This window comes from Rattus norvegicus, chromosome 6 (genome assembly GCF_021556685.1).
Source record: "Rattus norvegicus strain SHRSP/BbbUtx chromosome 6, alternate assembly SHRSP_T2T, whole genome shotgun sequence".
In the NCBI taxonomy this organism is placed as follows: Eukaryota; Metazoa; Chordata; class Mammalia; order Rodentia; family Muridae; genus Rattus; species Rattus norvegicus.
The window spans coordinates 30,207,157-30,224,663 of record NC_141539.1 but is presented as its reverse complement, the minus strand read 5'-3'; the positions used below and the strand labels follow the sequence as shown (position 1 = coordinate 30,224,663).

Here is a 17,507-nt window from a genome sequence, read left to right as displayed (position 1 = left end):
AGTTTTTCTAATTTAAAACTAATGCCAAACCAGCTATGGTGACCTTAAGTCCTAGCACTTGGGAGACAGAGGCAAGTGGATCTCTGAGCTTAAGGTCAGCCAGAGCTATACAGTGAAGCAGTAAAATAAATAAATACAAGCAAACAAAATCCAAATGCCAAAACCAGGTGTAGTGGTAGATGCCTGTAATCCCAGCTCTTGGAGAGTAGAAGTAAGAGCATCAGGAGTTCAAGGCCATCCCCTGTTACTTAGTGAGTTCAGATTCAGCCCAGTCTATATTAGATCTTGTCTTCAGCAAACAAGAGAGTGAGTGTTTGTGTGCGTGTGCGTGCGCCTGTCTGTCTGTCTGTCTGTCTGTCTGTCTGTCTGTCTGTCCATCTGTCCTTTCTTGCTTGAACATAATCAAGGACATGTGTATGCATGTGTGAGGACAGGAAACAGCCTCTTGGTATCATTCCTTACTTACCTCCACTTTAATTTTGTCTTTTGAGACAGTCTCTCACTGGCCTGGAATTCACCCTTGAATTCAAAGGAATCCGCAAAACTACTCTTTTAAAAATATAAACCCAACACAGCTTTACATGAATGCTCAGATTACAGTGTTAAAAACTTGGATTTTTTCCAAGCAAGTTGGGCTGGCTGGCCAGGGAGAGCCCCAGGGGTCTACTTCCTAGTTCTGCCTTCCTGGTGCTGGGATTACTTCACCCTGCTTTTTAACATGGGTTCTGGGGATTTAAATTAGGTCCTTATGCTTTTAAGATAGTCTTATTAGCGGTATATTTGCCAACATACATTTTAAGTAACCCACACTCGTCTTAATTATAGTTGCCGTTAAGTTTCAATGTATGTACAATGTTGCATCCTTCTATCTCTTTCTTGCTATTTTGAAGTTAAAATAGCCACAGAATATACAATTTTAATGTATGAGTGACTGATTTGACTTTGGTTTTGAGACAGGGTTTTCTGTATACTTTTGGAGTTCATTCTGTAGACCAGGCTGGCCTCAAACTCATAGACTAGAGATCCACCTGCCTCTGTCTCCTGAGTGGTGGGATTAAGGGTGTTTGCCACCACTGCCCAGCCTGACTTTTTAAGCCTGTTTGAATCTGACAAAGGAATCATAGCAGTTATTAGCAAGAGGGAAGAGAAGGGGAGGAGGGAGCAGGGGTGGCATGTTTTAGTGTTTATTTTAATCAGCAACTAGAAGTGTTGTTGGTAAGCCTTGGTGCTGCTGATACTTGACAGAACTGTTTGAAGCTGGGTCACCTCACCCACCCCCTTTTCTTCATGGCTACTGGCTCCCTAATGATGCTGCTCTGCTTCTTGCTAGGTATAAGGCTTGATTTAATGGGAGGCTAGGCCTTCAGAGATGCTAGCCTTGAAGTTCATTAAGTATCTTGGTCTACTGGCTCACGCTGGCCACTGGAGAACAATGAACATTTACTTGGTGAAGATTTGAGGAGTATCCTCGGAAACCAGCAACACTGGGAATTAAATACCACAGTTCACAAAATAAACTCACTGTTAGCCATACAACCCAGTCCATGTGTGGTTTTTGGTTTGGGTTTTGGGTTTTTGTTTGTTTGTTTGTTTGTTTGTCTTCAAAATACAGATGTAGCTCTTTTTAAGCATCTTTATTTTATGGATAATTTTGCAAAACTGGTGAACTTCCTCATTGTTTTATCAGTACGAGGATGTCGTCCGGGAAAAATTGTGCAGATGACTGAAGCAGAAGTCCGAGGACTGTGTATCAAGTCTCGTGAAATCTTTCTTAGCCAGCCTATTCTTTTGGAATTGGAAGCGCCACTGAAGATTTGTGGTATGTAATGGGTAAAGTTAAAAATGAGTTTTCTAAAGCACATTTTCTCTTATATGTATATTGAGGGTGAATTAGAGAAAATGTCTAAATTTGATAGGTTTATTAAATTAGAATCCATTGGAATTCATAATAATGACAGGTTAGAAGCAACAGAAGTATTTGGTACATTACAGAAGGTCAAAGGTTGCTATTTGTAGAGTATAAAGTGGCCCAGGAGATAAGGAGAAGAGTGTTAAGAGACATGAGCAGATCCTAGGAGATTGCTAAAATCAGTGGAGTGTAGTTTAAAGCACATCCCAAACTCGCCAGATTATAAACAGGAAGTGCCAGAGATTGCTCTTTAGTGCCTTTAAGGGTGTGAGGAAATTGCATGCTAGAATGCTGCTTAGAAAGAGCAGTTAATAGGGCCAGGCAGTGGTGGCCACGCCTGCAATCCCAGTGCTCCAGAGGCAGAGGCAGGCAGAGCTCTAAGTAAGGACAGCCTGGACTACAGATGGAGTTCTAGGATAGCAAGGACTACACAGAGAAACTGTCTGGACAAACAGTTTCTATGGTTTCTATGGTCATCTAGCTTGTGATTTTCAAGATACTACTTACAATCTGGATTTGTTCTTTTAAGTCTATTAAAGAGAAATTAATAAATTAAAAGCAACATTTTTCTATGGTTCATATATAACAGGAAGTTGTGTAAATACTACAGCATGCTGGTTTTTCCTTTGGTAATGCAGGTATTCTTTGTAATGGTTACAGTGTTTCTGAAGATACTTCTATGCACTTAGGATAGCTTTTGCCAAATGCAAAAATGCTTGTTTCTAAGCTTGTTTCTACCTTGAGCCCAGGTAACTTGAAGATGTTTGGGGTATTTTCTTTAAACTGCTCAGAAGTGTTTGTTTGCTAATGTGTTTACTATCCTTCCCCAGGCTGCTGCCCTTTCCCTACCAGGGTTCCATTGAGCTTAGAATCATACTGTGAGGGCAAAGGCCCTGGGGCCTGGGGCCTTGGGGCCCTGGCACCTGGTTTGGAGGAGGACCTTGTCCCTCCCTGGAGGTTGCTGGTCTGTTGTTAGGAACAAGATTGGAAGGGACTCATTCTATCAACACTCAGAGCTTCATATTGTCCCCCAGCTGTGGTTGCAGGGTAGTGGAGGCTATGAGTATCTCCTAAGCTCAGCTTCTAGGGTAGTCAGAGAAGCAGGTCTGGGTGAGGTAACAGGGTTTGGGGAAATCATAGGGGAGTGCAGTAAGGTTAGCATTATGTAGGTTGAATCTCAGGAGAATGGGTGACCATGTTCTCCTTGGACAGGGACTGCTTGTGGAAGGGCTCCCTTGAGTCCAGACTGAGAATTACCCAAGTGGTTGCACTTGTGCCAACTTGGAGGGCCTCGTTCCAGGGGCTATTCATTGTGGTTAGATTAGGGTACTACAGATTTAGTTTACATCTTTTGTTCTTTGATTCTCTTTCTCTGTGAGGTTTATCAAATCCTGTGGTGCCTTGTACAGCATCCATCAAATGCATAGTAGCAAAGTACATGTTGATTAGTCAGCGTAAAGTATCACCCTTAAGGCAAAAGCAGTAGTTTGAAACTTTGTAGAAATGTTCAGTATCTTCTAAAGTAATAACAGCAAGTTGAAAATATAATAAGCAGAAGAATACATTTAGAACACCAATGCTGAACATTATCACTTGACAGGTCACACTGTGAACCACCAGTAGTTTACAGTCATGAACACTTGTGTGGTGGGGAGCTACAGCTACTGCTGCTGCCACTCAGCGTCTCCCAAGGATTGGAGCACATCTCACTAGCCTGGAGAGAGTCAGTAGAGCTGCAGTGTAACACCAAGTCAGTGATCGTCCGGATTTCATACTAGTACCCCTTCAGTGTCACTTAATATAGCAATAATTTGAGGTAATAGAAGGTACAACAAGTATAACCTGAGTTTAGCTAACAGCTAATCAGAGTCACTGTGCCAGTTATCTATTATTTCATAAGAAATTGCCTGAAATTTGTGTGGAGTACAACAGTATTAGTTTATCATCCCAGTCTCTATAGGGTAGGGAGTCAAACACAGCTTTGCTAGATCTTCAGGTTCTAAGTCATAGAAGCTGCATAAAATTACAGTCAATTTTTCTAACCTGACTTCTTTTGCTTTTAGGAGATATTCATGGACAGTATACAGACTTACTGAGATTATTTGAATATGGAGGTTTTCCACCAGAAGCCAACTATCTTTTCTTAGGAGATTATGTGGACAGAGGAAAGCAGTCTTTGGAAACCATCTGTTTGCTATTGGCTTACAAAATCAAATACCCAGAGAACTTCTTTCTTCTACGAGGAAACCATGAGTGTGCTAGCATCAACCGCATTTATGGATTCTATGATGAGTGTAAGTGGTGGGATTTGAAACACTGGAGAGGAGTTTCATGTGCTTATACAGTTCAGAGGAAGTTCTTTGATTTAGGGAAACTGGATTTTTTTTTTTTTTTTTTTTTAAATAGGCTCTCAGACAAAGACCCAGAAAGAGAGCCAAAAGCTAGGAAACACATTGAATTGCTCTCTTGGGATCTCCTTGGTCATGTTTCAGGCTGGCTGCAGCTTAGTTGGCTGAAGGAAGTCCTCTTTTAGTTAGTTATCTGGTAAAATATCCAAGTGAAACAAACACAGGTCACTACAGACAGTGGTCTTTTTTTCTGCTGTTTGATAAGGGGTGCTGTGTGTGTGTGTGTGTGTGTGTGTGTGTGTGTGTGTGTGTGTGTGTGTGCTTGTGCATCATGACACACATTTGGAGATCAGAGGACAGCTTGTAATTGGTCCTCTCCTTGTACCTAAAAGTTGGAAGTGTAGAGAAATGGCTCAGCAGTTAGGACCCCCTGGGCTTGGTTCCCAGCACCTGCATCAGGAGACTTACAGCTGCCTTTAGCTCCCTCCAGTTCAGGGGATCCCAATCTCTTTATGGCCTGGACATCACTTCATGCATATGGTTAATACACAGAGGCAAGCAGGTGCACATACATACATACATACATACATACATACATACATACATAATGCTAATTGTCATTATTTCTTTTAATCTATTTATATACCTAGAGAGGCTACTGAGTCCGTTGTTATACAGTGTTCTTGTTTTTAATGAGTCTGATTCTTCCCATTGTCATTACCCTGCATTTGGATTTGTTTTTTTCAGTTAAATTAAATATGGTAGTAGGTGTATTTGGTCACTTACAGTTGAGCCATTTCTAGTAGTTTTCTGATTAAATTTATTTCTGATTGCTAAATTATCCATTGGAATCTACTTTTTCCTGTTTTTTTTTTTCTTTCTTAAATATGGTAGTCTTCATCAAGCTCATAGCTCAGTTCCTGTGCTGATATAACATGTTTGTGAATGTGTTGTATATGCTAGTCACTTGTAACATTGGAATGTAGAAATATTCAAGGCAAGTTACTAAAAAGACATCCAGAATTTATGTTATAATAGTAATCATTATAATCTGTATTAGAATTTTATATTACATTTTTGTTAATTAAGTCAGACGTGCAGAGGAAGTAAGTTGAAGTGCATCAGAGTGAAATCTATCGTTCTATGAGGTGTATTGGTATGTTCTTAGACGATTAAGTGAGGCATGAATGCCCTTATGGGTAGAAAGGACATCACCTGGAACAATGTGTGGGAAAACTGCTTGTAAACAAAGTCTATAAATTATACTTACTCATTAAAAGGTAAGCTTGGACATGAAACAGGAAATTAATAGTTGTGACTTTCATCCTTTCTTTGGCTTGGTAGTTGAACTTAATGCCAAATCAGGAAAATCAGGTAACTTTTAGTGGAAGCTGTCTTTGTTGTAACTGGGCTATGGGAAAATTATAGCCTTGTGCTTTTCTCTTGCTGTAGTGGCAAGGTGTAATTTGCTCTAAAGTGAGTACCACTTAGGCACTTGGAAGTGTTCCTTTGCTGGCAGTAGGTTTATACGTCGTTACTCAGTGCATTAAGTTAACATGGACCAACTCCAGAGGTACCATTTCACCTGTGTCTACTTACTTGGCTAGGAAATGTACTGAATGGGGAGAGATTAGCTAATATTTTATAGATGATTTCAGAAATATTGTACTATAGTGATTTTTATAAGATAAAGTTGTTTGATGAATGTGTTTCATAGAATAGTACAGTCTTTGAAGTCTTTGGCAACTCTACAGAAGATGTTGAATGTTTTATTCTTTTAGAACTATATAAGCAAAAATAAATTATGTGTGGTACAACCTGAATGCTGACAAGTACTCAGACATGAGCTACATCTCAGTGCATGAAACTAACATAGCTTATTGCTTACAGAAAACAGGGTTAAGTAATCAAGCACAGAGAAGAAAATTCAAGTATCATATTCTGGCTTTCAGTTAACTAATGAGAACAATTATTGATTCGTTAATTCTCTGTTTTCCTTTTTTTATAGGCAAACGAAGATTTAATATTAAATTGTGGAAGACATTCACTGATTGTTTTAATTGTCTGCCTATAGCTGCTATTGTTGATGAGAAAATCTTCTGCTGTCATGGAGGTAGAGTAATAAGTTTGCTCTTTAGAACTGTAGCACAGTGCTGGGGAAGCTGAGTGTGACTGAGGTGTACAGCCATTAGAAGCCAGCTAGCCATAGCACACTCCAGATTGCTTAGGAGCCCTACCCGTCTCAAGATAATAAATCCAGCACTGGTCCTTATAAAGAATTCCTCATATAAAGGTGTTAATGTAAGAGTGGTCCATACACACTAATCCCAGGATTCAGAGGCTGAGGCAAAAGGATCTCAAGGCCATCCTGGGCCATAGATTCTATCTCAAAATAGAAAAGGAAAAGAAAGAAGATAACTATGTGGTGTATGGAGTATTTTCACTTTGCCTCAGTCTAGGCTTAACCAGCTGGTCAGATCATTTCCTGTGGTGCTAGACTCTAGCTCATGCCTCAGATTTTAGTAAAAGGCACAAAGCCATCATTCAAAATGAGAGGCTAGGGGTTGGGGATTTAGCTCAGTGGTATAGCGCTTGCCTAGCAAGCACAAGGCCCTGGGTTCGGTCCCCAGCTCTGGGTGGGGGAAAAAATGAGAGGCTAATTACATTTCGGTCTGCATTAAATACCCTTTATCAAACTCTAAACAACATAATTCATAGGACTTCTAAGTTTTGTGCACTACGTCAACATGCTAGGAAGTGAGGGCATTAGAATATAGAGATTAGAATTCAGGCCAAAAAGGTTAAGCTTTCCACCTTAGCACCCAGTGTGTTTCAGTGTCTCTCACAAGGAACTCCGTTTCTGATTTATGCTCTTGAGGAGTGTCAATGGCTATGACTATGACTGGGGGACTTTGTTTATGAAGTGTAGTCATCATAAACAATTTGGTCTACTTCAGATGAAGGTTTTTTGTAAGTTCATATACATGAGAGTTCACCGGAGAATATGTAATAAACTTTCCTATGATGTTGTGGGCATGCACACATACATGCATGAAAAGTTTTTCAAAAGTTAGGAAAGATTATGGTAAAGCCCTGTGACCTAAATTCAGTCCTTAATCAGTGATCGTCAGGCCAGTGAGGTCATCCTTAGAGCAAGGTAGAGACAAAGCAAATATACCTTTACTCTCAGCACCCAGGACACAGGCAGGTGTATTTCTGAGTTCAAGGCCGTCCTGGTCTATGTACCAAGGGCCATGCCAGCCAGGGTTTCACAGTGAGAATCTGTCTCACCACACACATGTGCACACACTCGCACACACTGTGGAACAACTTAATAACTATTAGGTTTTCATATAGGGAAGAAATTTAATGAAATACAGGAAAATTTGTTTCTTGGTACCATACATAGTAATGCTGAAAGGATGGGTGGCGAGGCCTGAGATGTGAACAGTTTATTCTGACAGCATGATTCACTCTCTCTTAGTTGAAATAATGTTGTTCCCCTTAGATACTAAACCTTGAAGGAACGATAGCTCTTGGGCATTGGCTATGGCAGTTTGGAGTGTATGTAGTTAGTTCATTCCTTGTGGTACTTGAGCTGCCTGCTAGAGAAACAATACCTTACAATTATGTTCTACTTTAAAAATAGATTCTTGTGCTTTTTTTTGTTTATCTTTCTGATTAGTGGTTTAGTGCACATTTGTGCAAATAATGAGCATGCTGAGGTGGGCGTGGGGAGAGGTTCCTAGGGGACCAAGAGAGGGGCTTTAACTTGACAGTAAGAATACTTGGAGGTTTGGTGGTCATGAAGGCACAAAAGCAGTAGGAAAGGTGCAGCTAAGCCTTCTCAGGAAGGATGAGGGCAACTGAAAGAAAAGAGTAGAGTTTTTCCTTGGAGTCTCTTGAAGGATAATGAATTAATCCCTTGGTAGAAAAACAGAAAAGATAACATAAGTATAATATTCTGCTAGATATCAAGTCTTTCTCTGTTTATGTTTAGGACTGTCACCAGACCTACAGTCTATGGAACAGATTCGGAGAATTATGAGACCCACTGACGTACCTGATACAGGTTTGCATATGCAGAAGTTTAATTAATTGCTTTATGTAAAATGTCAATGTGCTTGAACCTAATTATATTTAGTGAAAGTCATTCAGAAACCTAGTATCATCCCTAAAAACAGTTAACAAAGTGATCAGAACAATCTTGAAAGAAAAAAATTAAAGGAAAGTAGTAGCCTTGCCAGTCTAAATTATTTAAAGGCATTAATGTGTCCATGGCTTCATGGTAAATAAGTACAGTAGCACACTAGGCTGGTGCTCAGTGTAGTGTAGTGTAAGAAACGGACAAGCCGGCTGTGTGGGGAATGATAGCCAGGAATTAAATAAACAAGGCTTCCACGTATTATACTTGAGTGTGCTCACATGTTTCCTGTATGTAGAAATCAGAAGGTACTACCCTAGGAAGCCAGGAGAGGTTGTACTTGTGTGGCTGCTTTTAATAAAAGAATGGTTTAGGGACCAGTGATGATCATCAAGGTATAAGAAGGCAGGAGAAATGTGCTGTAAATGTGTGCTGTGTTCTGTGCTTTCTTCTGTGTCATTTTTTTTTTTTTCTGTTTTCTAAAGGTTTGCTTTGTGATTTACTGTGGTCCGACCCAGATAAGGATGTACAAGGCTGGGGAGAAAATGATCGTGGTGTTTCTTTTACTTTTGGAGCTGATGTAGTCAGTAAATTTCTGAATCGTCATGATTTGGACTTGATTTGTCGAGCCCATCAGGTATACAGTATATTTTATTGTTAATTTCACACATTTTCACTGATTGGTAGGTAGATAGTTTACCTTGATGCCTTTCAGTTACTGTAACACTTGACCAAGGCGTCTTAGAAAGAATTTAATTTTGAACTCACAGATTCAGAGGGCTAGAGTCCTTGGCTGTCAACTGTGGCTTGGAGGGAGGTGGCAGTGGGGTAGGCACAGCTCTGGAGCTGGAGCTGAGACCTTCCATCTTGAGGCAGAGAGAGAACTGACCGTGGCTTGGGCTTTAAACCCTCAAAATCCCCAGGGATATCTAATACTCCAACAGTTTCACCTTCCGAGGACCAAGCATTCAAACAGATGAACTGACGCCTACGCAAGGTAGTCAGGGAAGGGGCTGGAGAGTTGACTCAGTGATTTAATAGCACTGGCTTTTCTTCCAGAGGACCTGGGTTTGATTCTCAGCACCCTGCGCCAGTTCAAAACGTATGAAACTCCAGTCCCAGGAGGTCAGACACCTTCTAGCCCCCAACAGCACCAGGCATACAAGCAGTGCACACACACTCGCAGCAAACACCCATCCACACATAAGATAATTGATTACACACTTAAAAGGTACTAAGATTTATATGGGAATAGAGTAGACGAGGAGGCCAGACTCCAGATCCCACAAGTCAGTGACCAGGCAGGCAGTGTTAGCTAAGCCAGCTCGCTCTGCATGATTGTTTCAAAAGAGAACATTCTATAGTACAGTGAGCTAACTGCAGCCCTAACGGTGCTTTACTGAAGTTTCCAGGGGTGGTCTGTTCTCTGTGCGGCCTCTTCGTAATGTGGTAATACTCTGATGCACCCAGATGTGTCAGAATTGCTTTTTGACAAAAAGAAACAGGGATGTGATAATTTGTCTGAGACAGTTATGGAATGCAATTATAAACTAGTTTATAATATAGTTATTTTATTTTTTAAAAACACATTGGCACTGTAAAAAGAGTGTCCACTGTTCTCAAAAGTGTTCATGATCCTTAAACCATAATTAGTTTATAATACATTGACTGAAAATATTTTTGTCCTCTTAATTTTATTTTTAAAGTGTGTATTTTATTTTCTATGTGTAAGTGCATGTATGTGAGGACCTAATGCCTACAGAGGTCAGTCAGTTGAGCACGTCAGATTCCCTGACCTAGAGTTTCAGATGGCTGTGGGCCACCATGTGGGTGTCTGAGAACCGAATTCAAGTCCTGAAAGAGCAACACGTGCTCCTAACCTCCGAGCTGTGTCTTCAGCTCTGTTGGCCTCTTTTCTTTGTTGGTTTGGTTTTGTAGGTTAACTTTTTTTTTTTTTTTTGGTTCTTTTTTTCGGAGCTGGGGACTGAACCCAGGGCCTTGCGCTTCCTAGGCAAGCGCTCTACCACTGAGCTAAATCCCCAGCCCCTGGTTTTGTAGGTTAAAAAAGTTGCATGTGTGTATGTAGGTGGGAGGGTGTACAAATGGAAGATCCATTTTTTTCTTACCACATTTGGGAATAAGATCAGGGTCTCAGCACCAGATACAGAGAGGCTTTGTTGTGGTCTGGCCTTTGCTTCAGTAACCTGCATTAGTACATGTGGTTCAAATGACCCACTAATAAGCGTTTTTGTTATTTCTTTTGATAGGTGGTAGAAGATGGATATGAATTTTTTGCTAAACGACAATTGGTAACTTTATTTTCTGCCCCAAATTACTGCGGCGAGTTTGACAATGCTGGTGGTATGATGAGTGTGGATGAAACTTTGATGTGTTCATTCCAGGTAAGACATGAAGTACAAATGTAACTCTGTCTTCCCTTCCCCTCTTCCCCTTCCCCTCCCCCCTCTCTTACCTTTGAGACAGGATCTCCCAATATAGCCTGGGCTGACCTTGCACTTGCACTTGCACTTGCAGTCTTCCTGCCTCTCCCTCGTGAATATCAGGATGATGATCATATTGCCCTGCTTGGCTTGTTTTCTAACAATTTAGACATCCATTGATACCATTATTAAGAGCAATTTTTCTTCTTAAATAATCTGTCTTTGGGCAGAGTGTGTTGAAAATGAGTTTAATTCATAATTTAGTACCATTCAGGGCTAGAGATAGTTCAATGGTAAAATATTTTCTTATCACATATAAGACCTTTGGTTCAATACAGCAATGGAGGGAACCCCCACTCTACCCACTCAGGGGTGGGGGAAACCCAGAAAAATGTAATTCCCATCCAGACGCCATTAGAACTTTCTTTTTTGGTTATGGACTTTGTAGCTTTGGGTTTGTGTAACTGAATAGAGTTTCAGAACACTTTAGGATGAATCATTCTTGTTTCAACTGTTTAAACTGTTAATCCTTCTGTTATATACTGAATAGTGTCTAATTACTAAAGGAATGTGAATAGTAAACTGGGGAAGTGGCTCAGGGAGTCAAACCTTAGTCTGGATTGCAGTACTCATGGAGCAGTGGCATGCGCCTGTAACGCCAGGTTGAGGAGGAGGAGGAGACAGGAGGAGACCAGGGGTTTGCTGGCTAGCCACCGTAATCCGTAAATAGACTTCAGGTTCATCGAAGCAGCTGAGGAAGATTGGCTGGCCTATCTCTCAGACACTGAAGGTATCCTCCTACACAGAAAAGAATAAATACAGTGGATAAACTAGGTTTTTGTTTTCTTTAGCAAGATTAGTGTATGAGATAGGCATTGGGGAAGAAAGAGATGAAAATAAGAGTATTTACCTGAGAAGGGGAATTTCCAGTCATCTTAAGTACACTTAAATGCGCATTTCAGAGGACTCGCTCTCGATGCTTTGTTGTGCTGCTTGTGGCTGAGAAAGCTCACTGCAGCAAAGGTGACTTGATGAGTTTGACTTTACATGTTGGGATTGCATTCATAACTCTCAATACCAACATCTGAGGATGCACACATTCCACGTATAAAATGGCACAGTATTTATATATTCCCTTACATATTCTTCCTTTCTGTACAGTTTAAATGATCTCTAAATTGTTGACAATGCTTGGGACAGTGTATATGCTGTTTAAATTAGAATCATGTTGTTGACCTGGTGGTGGTAATGCATCTTAATCCCAGCACTTGGGAGGCAGAGGCAGGTAGATCTCTATGAGTTCAAGGTCAGCGGGGTCTACAAAGTGAGCTCCAGGACTGTCAGGGTTATATAGAGAAACCCTGAGGGGGAAAAACAACAACAACAAAAACCCCACCAAAACCAAAAAATTCCTGATGCTTAGAGAAGGCCAGAAATGTCTAAACACATTCAATCCAGAAACTTCTTTTTCTGAATAATTTCACTCTAATACAGTTCAGTCCAACAGCTGAATAATTGGTTGCAGATCACTAGTGTGTACACCTGTCAGCAAGGTTTCTATGGCTCTTTCCCCTGTGTTAAACTACATCCGTCAACTATAGCTGAATGTCAAACGGTTGGTTTCTTCATTATATATTAAGGGTTCTAACCAACTCTTGTCCTTCAGTAATTGTCATAAAGGAGTCTGATTAATGTATTTATTTCTTTTACTGCGACACCTTAGTATGTAGAGTAGTTTTAAGAAGTACTATATAGGGGCTAGAGAGATGGCTTAGCAGCTAAAACCACCAGCTGCTCTTCCAGCAGAGCTGTGTTCAATTCCCAACACCTGCATGGCAGCTAACAAGTGTAGCTCTGGCTCCCAGGGATTCAACACCCTCACATAGACATAAATGTAGGCAAAATACTAATGCACATAAAGTTAAATGATTTTTTTTTAAAAATGACATAAATTTTTCCATCCTTTTTATTTTTATTTGTGCCCACTATGAGTGTAATGAAAAGTGACCAGTGTTTAAGCATGCTGTGGTTGCATACATCTTCAATCCCGTTACTCGGGAAACAGGCAGTATCTTTGAGTTCAAGGCTAACCAGGACTACATAGCAAGTTTGAGGCCAACCAGATGACATAATGAGACCCTGTCTTTAAGAAACAAAATGTTGGGTTGGAGAGATGGCTCAGCGGTAAAAAGCACTAACTGCTCTTCAGAGGTCCTGAGTTCAATTCCCAGCAACCACGTGGTGGCTCACAACCATCTGTAATGGGATCTAATGCCCCTTCTGGTGTGTCTCAAGACAGCTACAGTGTACACATAATAAATAGAGTAGTATATGTACACATATAATAAAGTCTTTTTTTTTTTATTAAAAAAGGAAACAAAATGTTGCAAGGGCACAATGGAACAGTTTAAACTGATAGAAATGCAGATTACTACAGCTGCCTTGAAACACAGTTTGGCAGTTAATTAAAAGGGTAAACATTGCGTTATTAGATGATTGAGCACAAATAGGTACACATAAAATCCTATATAACGTTGTTTATAATAGCTAAAAGTGGAGGCAACCCCAGAGCCCAGCTGAAGAATGGATAAGTAGTATGCGCTATCCTGTCTTTCCATACAAGAGAACAATAAAAGCAATAAAAGTGGCTGCAGACCCTGACAGACAGCACAGCATGGGAGAGTTTTGAAATCTTAAGTGGAAGAACCTATTCACACAGATCGAGTTACTTGCTAACAATATTAGTGATGCTAGTAATTAGCATAAGTTACATGAAATAATGCAGAATAGGCAAGTCTGTAAAGACATAGGGTGGGCGATTGATTGCTAACAATGAAGAGTTTTGGGGCTTGGACAGAGACTACTAAAATCAGACATTGTAGTAAATATATAACATGCTAAGTAAGTATAAACATACTAAAAACATGTACACTTTAAACTTGAAGGTATGGAGTGAGCCGTGGTGGTGCATGCCTTTGATGCCAGCAGTGGGGAGCAGAGGCAGACAGATCTCTTGAGTTTGAAGCTTAGCCTGGTTTACAGAGTTTTAGGACAGCCAGAGCTACACAGAGAAACCGTGGGGTGGTTATCCTATGGAAAATACCATAAAAAACTTAAAGACCTACCTGTATATGAAAGGTACAGGCTTATGCCTGTAGTCTCAGTACTCAAGTGGTGAGATTGGCCTGACTACAACAGTGTATCTCAGAAAACCAGGGCGAGGTCAAAATTAAGATGAGAACCCAGGGTTTTTGACTTAGACCAGTATTTTTTCCTCTCTAATAAGGTAAACTAGTACGGAAGATTTTAATGTAGCTTTAAGGGCTCAGCGGTTACGGAGGCTGTATCTAAGCTTGTGTTTCTGAACTCTAAAGTGAATGTTAAGTGTTCTTCCTTGGGGAGGGCAGAGCTGGAGACCAATCCTAGGTACTTCCTGTTGAGCACTCAGGGAGCTGCTCTGCCAAACTAACACTGGAATCTAAGGGATGTTTGTGCAGCGTTGCTGAGCTGTTACTTTCTGTATTCTCACCGGACGATTGATGGTATTTATTGGAAGAATAATATTGTTAATAAATTATTTATTTCAAGATATTGAAACCATCTGAAAAGAAAGCTAAGTACCAGTATGGTGGGCTGAATTCTGGACGTCCTGTCACTCCGCCTCGAACAGCTAATCCACCGAAGAAAAGGTGAAGACAGGAATTCCGGAAAGAGAAACCATCAGATTTGTTAAGGACATACTTCATAATATATAAGTGTGCACTGTAAAACCATCCAGCCATTCGACACCCTTTATGATGTCACACCTTTAACTTAAGGAGACGGGTAAAGGATCTTAAATTTTTTTCTAATAGAAAGATGTGCTACACTGTATTGTAATAAGTATACTCTGTTATAATATTCAACAAAGTTAAATCCAAATTCAAAAGTATCCATTAAAGTTCTATCTTCTCATATCACAGTTTTTAAAGTTGAAAGCATCCCAGTTAAACTAGCTGCGTTAGTTACCCAGATGAGAGCATGAAGATCCATCTGTGTAATGTGGCTTTAGTGTTGCTTGGTTGTTTCTTTATTTTGGGCTTGTTTTGTTTTGTTTGTTTTTGCTAGAATAATGGCATCTACTTTTCCTATTTTTCCCTAACCATTTTAAAAAGTGAAAATGGGAAGAGCTTTAAAGACATTCACCAACTATTCTTTTCCTTCACTTATCTACTTAAGGAACTGTTGGATCTTACTAAGAAAACTTACGCCTCATAATAAAAAGGAACTTTAGAGGCCGATAGGTTTTAAAAATATACAAACTATTTGATCCAATGATTTTAATCAAACAGTTTGACTGGGCAAACTTTGCAGCTGATAATGACTATTTCGCTTTTTACAAATTGCCACTGATTTGGATTTGTGCACTCTAACCTTTAATTTATTGATGCTCTATTGTGCAGTAGCATTTCATTTAAGATAAGGCTCATATAGTACTATCCAAAACTAGTTGGTAATGTGATTATGTGGTACCTTGGCTTTAGGTTTTAATTCGCACGAAACACCTTTTGGCATGCTTAACTTTCTGGTATTATCCTCACCTGCATTGGTTTTGTTTTTTGGGGTTTTTGTTGTTGTTTGTTTGTTTGTTTTTAGATCCACAGAACATGAGAATCCTTTTTGACAAGCCTTGGAAAGCTGGCTCTTCTTTCCCTCTCTATGTGAAGGATGTATTTAAATGAACACTGGTCAGTGGGACATTGTCAGCTCTGAGTATTGGGTGCTTCACTGTCTAATAATTGCCATGTGAATGTTGTTTTTGACTGTAAGGCTATGTCACTAAAGATTTTTACTCTGCGTTTTCATAATCAAAGGTCATGATGTGTATAGACATGCTTTGTAGTGAAGTATAGTAGCAATAATTTCTGCACATGATCAAGAGTTTATTGCAGCATTTCTTTCCCTGTTCTCTCTTTTTTAAGGGTTAGCATTAACAAATGTCAAGGAATAGCAAAGTCAACAAAGACTTTAGGAGGTGGAATTAAGAACACACAGATTTGTGATTCTTTGGATGTGACACTTATTGGATGTTATTCTAAAGTCTTATTGAACATTGTCAAATTTGTAAGCTTCATGGGGATGGACATAATGTTTATATAATGCCCTTCTTATGTGTTACCATAGATGTGAAACCTTATATTGTCTTTGAAAATGTTAAATTGAGAACTCTGTTAACATTTTATGGATTGGCACATTATATTACTGCAAGAAACATTTGATTTTCAGCACAGTGCAAAAGTTCTTTAAAATGCATATGTCTTTTTTTCTAATTCAATTTTGTTTAAAGCACATTTTAAATGTAGTTTTCTCATTTAGTAAAAGTTGTCTAATTGATACGAAGTCTGTGTTGTTTTTGTTTTACAGTGAGACATGCAAGCACAAATTGACATAGACTGAAAGTGTTCCTGAGCGGTAGCCATGTTCCATTAGGTCACACATGGTTTTATTAATGTGATTTAATAACTTTCATACTGGAGTATAAATCAAACAATTGCTAGTAGGATTTTAGATGTTATCTCTGAGTAATCAATACTTAAGGTAGCTCAAGAAAACAAGCTTTAGTTTCAATATTAGTTAATCTACCCTAATCTGTATCTTGAATTGTTTTTTTATAAATGTTCATTCAAATGAAAACAGGGCAGGAAAAGTAAGCAAATTAGTATTGGTTGTTAAAGGAGAGACATTAACCATGTTGAAAAATTATTCAGATCTCTTAAAACTGCGTTATAGCTTCTCATTACAGTACTCAGTACATCATGTTTTCCTGACAACATTAACACAGATTATTAATTAAACCAGTGTACTGACAGTCACAAAGACAAACATTAAAATACAGCTTACCTTTAACCTGGTGAGTGGTGAAGCAGCCGGGTGGGTCTATGAGTTGAAGCCTAGTCTACATGTTACAGCATCTGTTCACTAGGTGCAAAGCTACAAGCAATTGCAGAGGATTTGGGTTCAATTCCCAGCACTCAAAAGGCTGGCTGTAAGGCCAGGTGAAGGGGATCTGCAGGCACACACATGGCACACGTGGTGGGTATATAGACATACATGTTGGCAAAAACCCTCACATACACAAAAATAACGTTTAAAGGATTTTTTTGTTAAGTGTTGAGTAAATAAAATGAGTGTTTTTGATTGGAGCAGTTGTCACTGTTTCTTTTGTTTGATTAGAGCCAGAGTCGTCCAGGTTGGCTTCCAGCTCTAGTCTTCTGCCTTAGCTGACACTGTAGGCATGACCCATGTTGGCTTAAAACAGCCATGTTAGGGGCTAGAGAGGTGGCAGTGGCTACTCTGCCAGAGGTCCAGAGTTCAAATCCCAGCAACCACAGGCTTCTCACAACCATCTGTAATGGGATCCCATGCCCTCCTCTGGTGTGTCTGAAGACAGTGACAGTGTACACACAAATGCAATAAACAAATCTTAAAAACAAAACAAAACAAAAAAATAACCCTCTGACAACTGGTAGTTTAAGAATGCCCCAGAAACTGTCTGTGGTAGAACACATGAACCAACTTGGCATACCAAATTAAGCTACTTGTTGCTTCAGAGAGTTTTGGATTTTTTTTTTTTTTTTTTTTTGTTCTTTAAGATTTACTCATTTTAAGACTTTACTCTAGCAAGC

General features: G+C 39.6%; 1 protein-coding gene across 4 annotated transcripts in view; it reads left to right on the top strand.

The window, feature by feature from the left end:
* Ppp1cb (protein phosphatase 1 catalytic subunit beta) overlaps positions 1-16,215 on the top strand; it is a 31,779-nt gene extending 15,564 nt beyond the window's left edge. For 2 of the 4 annotated variants that reach the window (XM_087552333.1, NM_013065.2), the window contains 7 exon segments: positions 1,688-1,819; positions 3,973-4,203; positions 6,266-6,370; positions 8,258-8,329; positions 8,887-9,038; positions 10,669-10,803; positions 14,431-16,215. In XM_087552333.1, the coding sequence (XP_087408459.1) occupies positions 1,688-1,819; positions 3,973-4,203; positions 6,266-6,370; positions 8,258-8,329; positions 8,887-9,038; positions 10,669-10,803; positions 14,431-14,535 (932 nt within the window). In that variant the 3' untranslated portion in view covers positions 14,536-16,215. 4 annotated transcript variants of the gene reach the window in all.
* Positions 16,216-17,507: the final 1,292 nt, after the last annotated feature.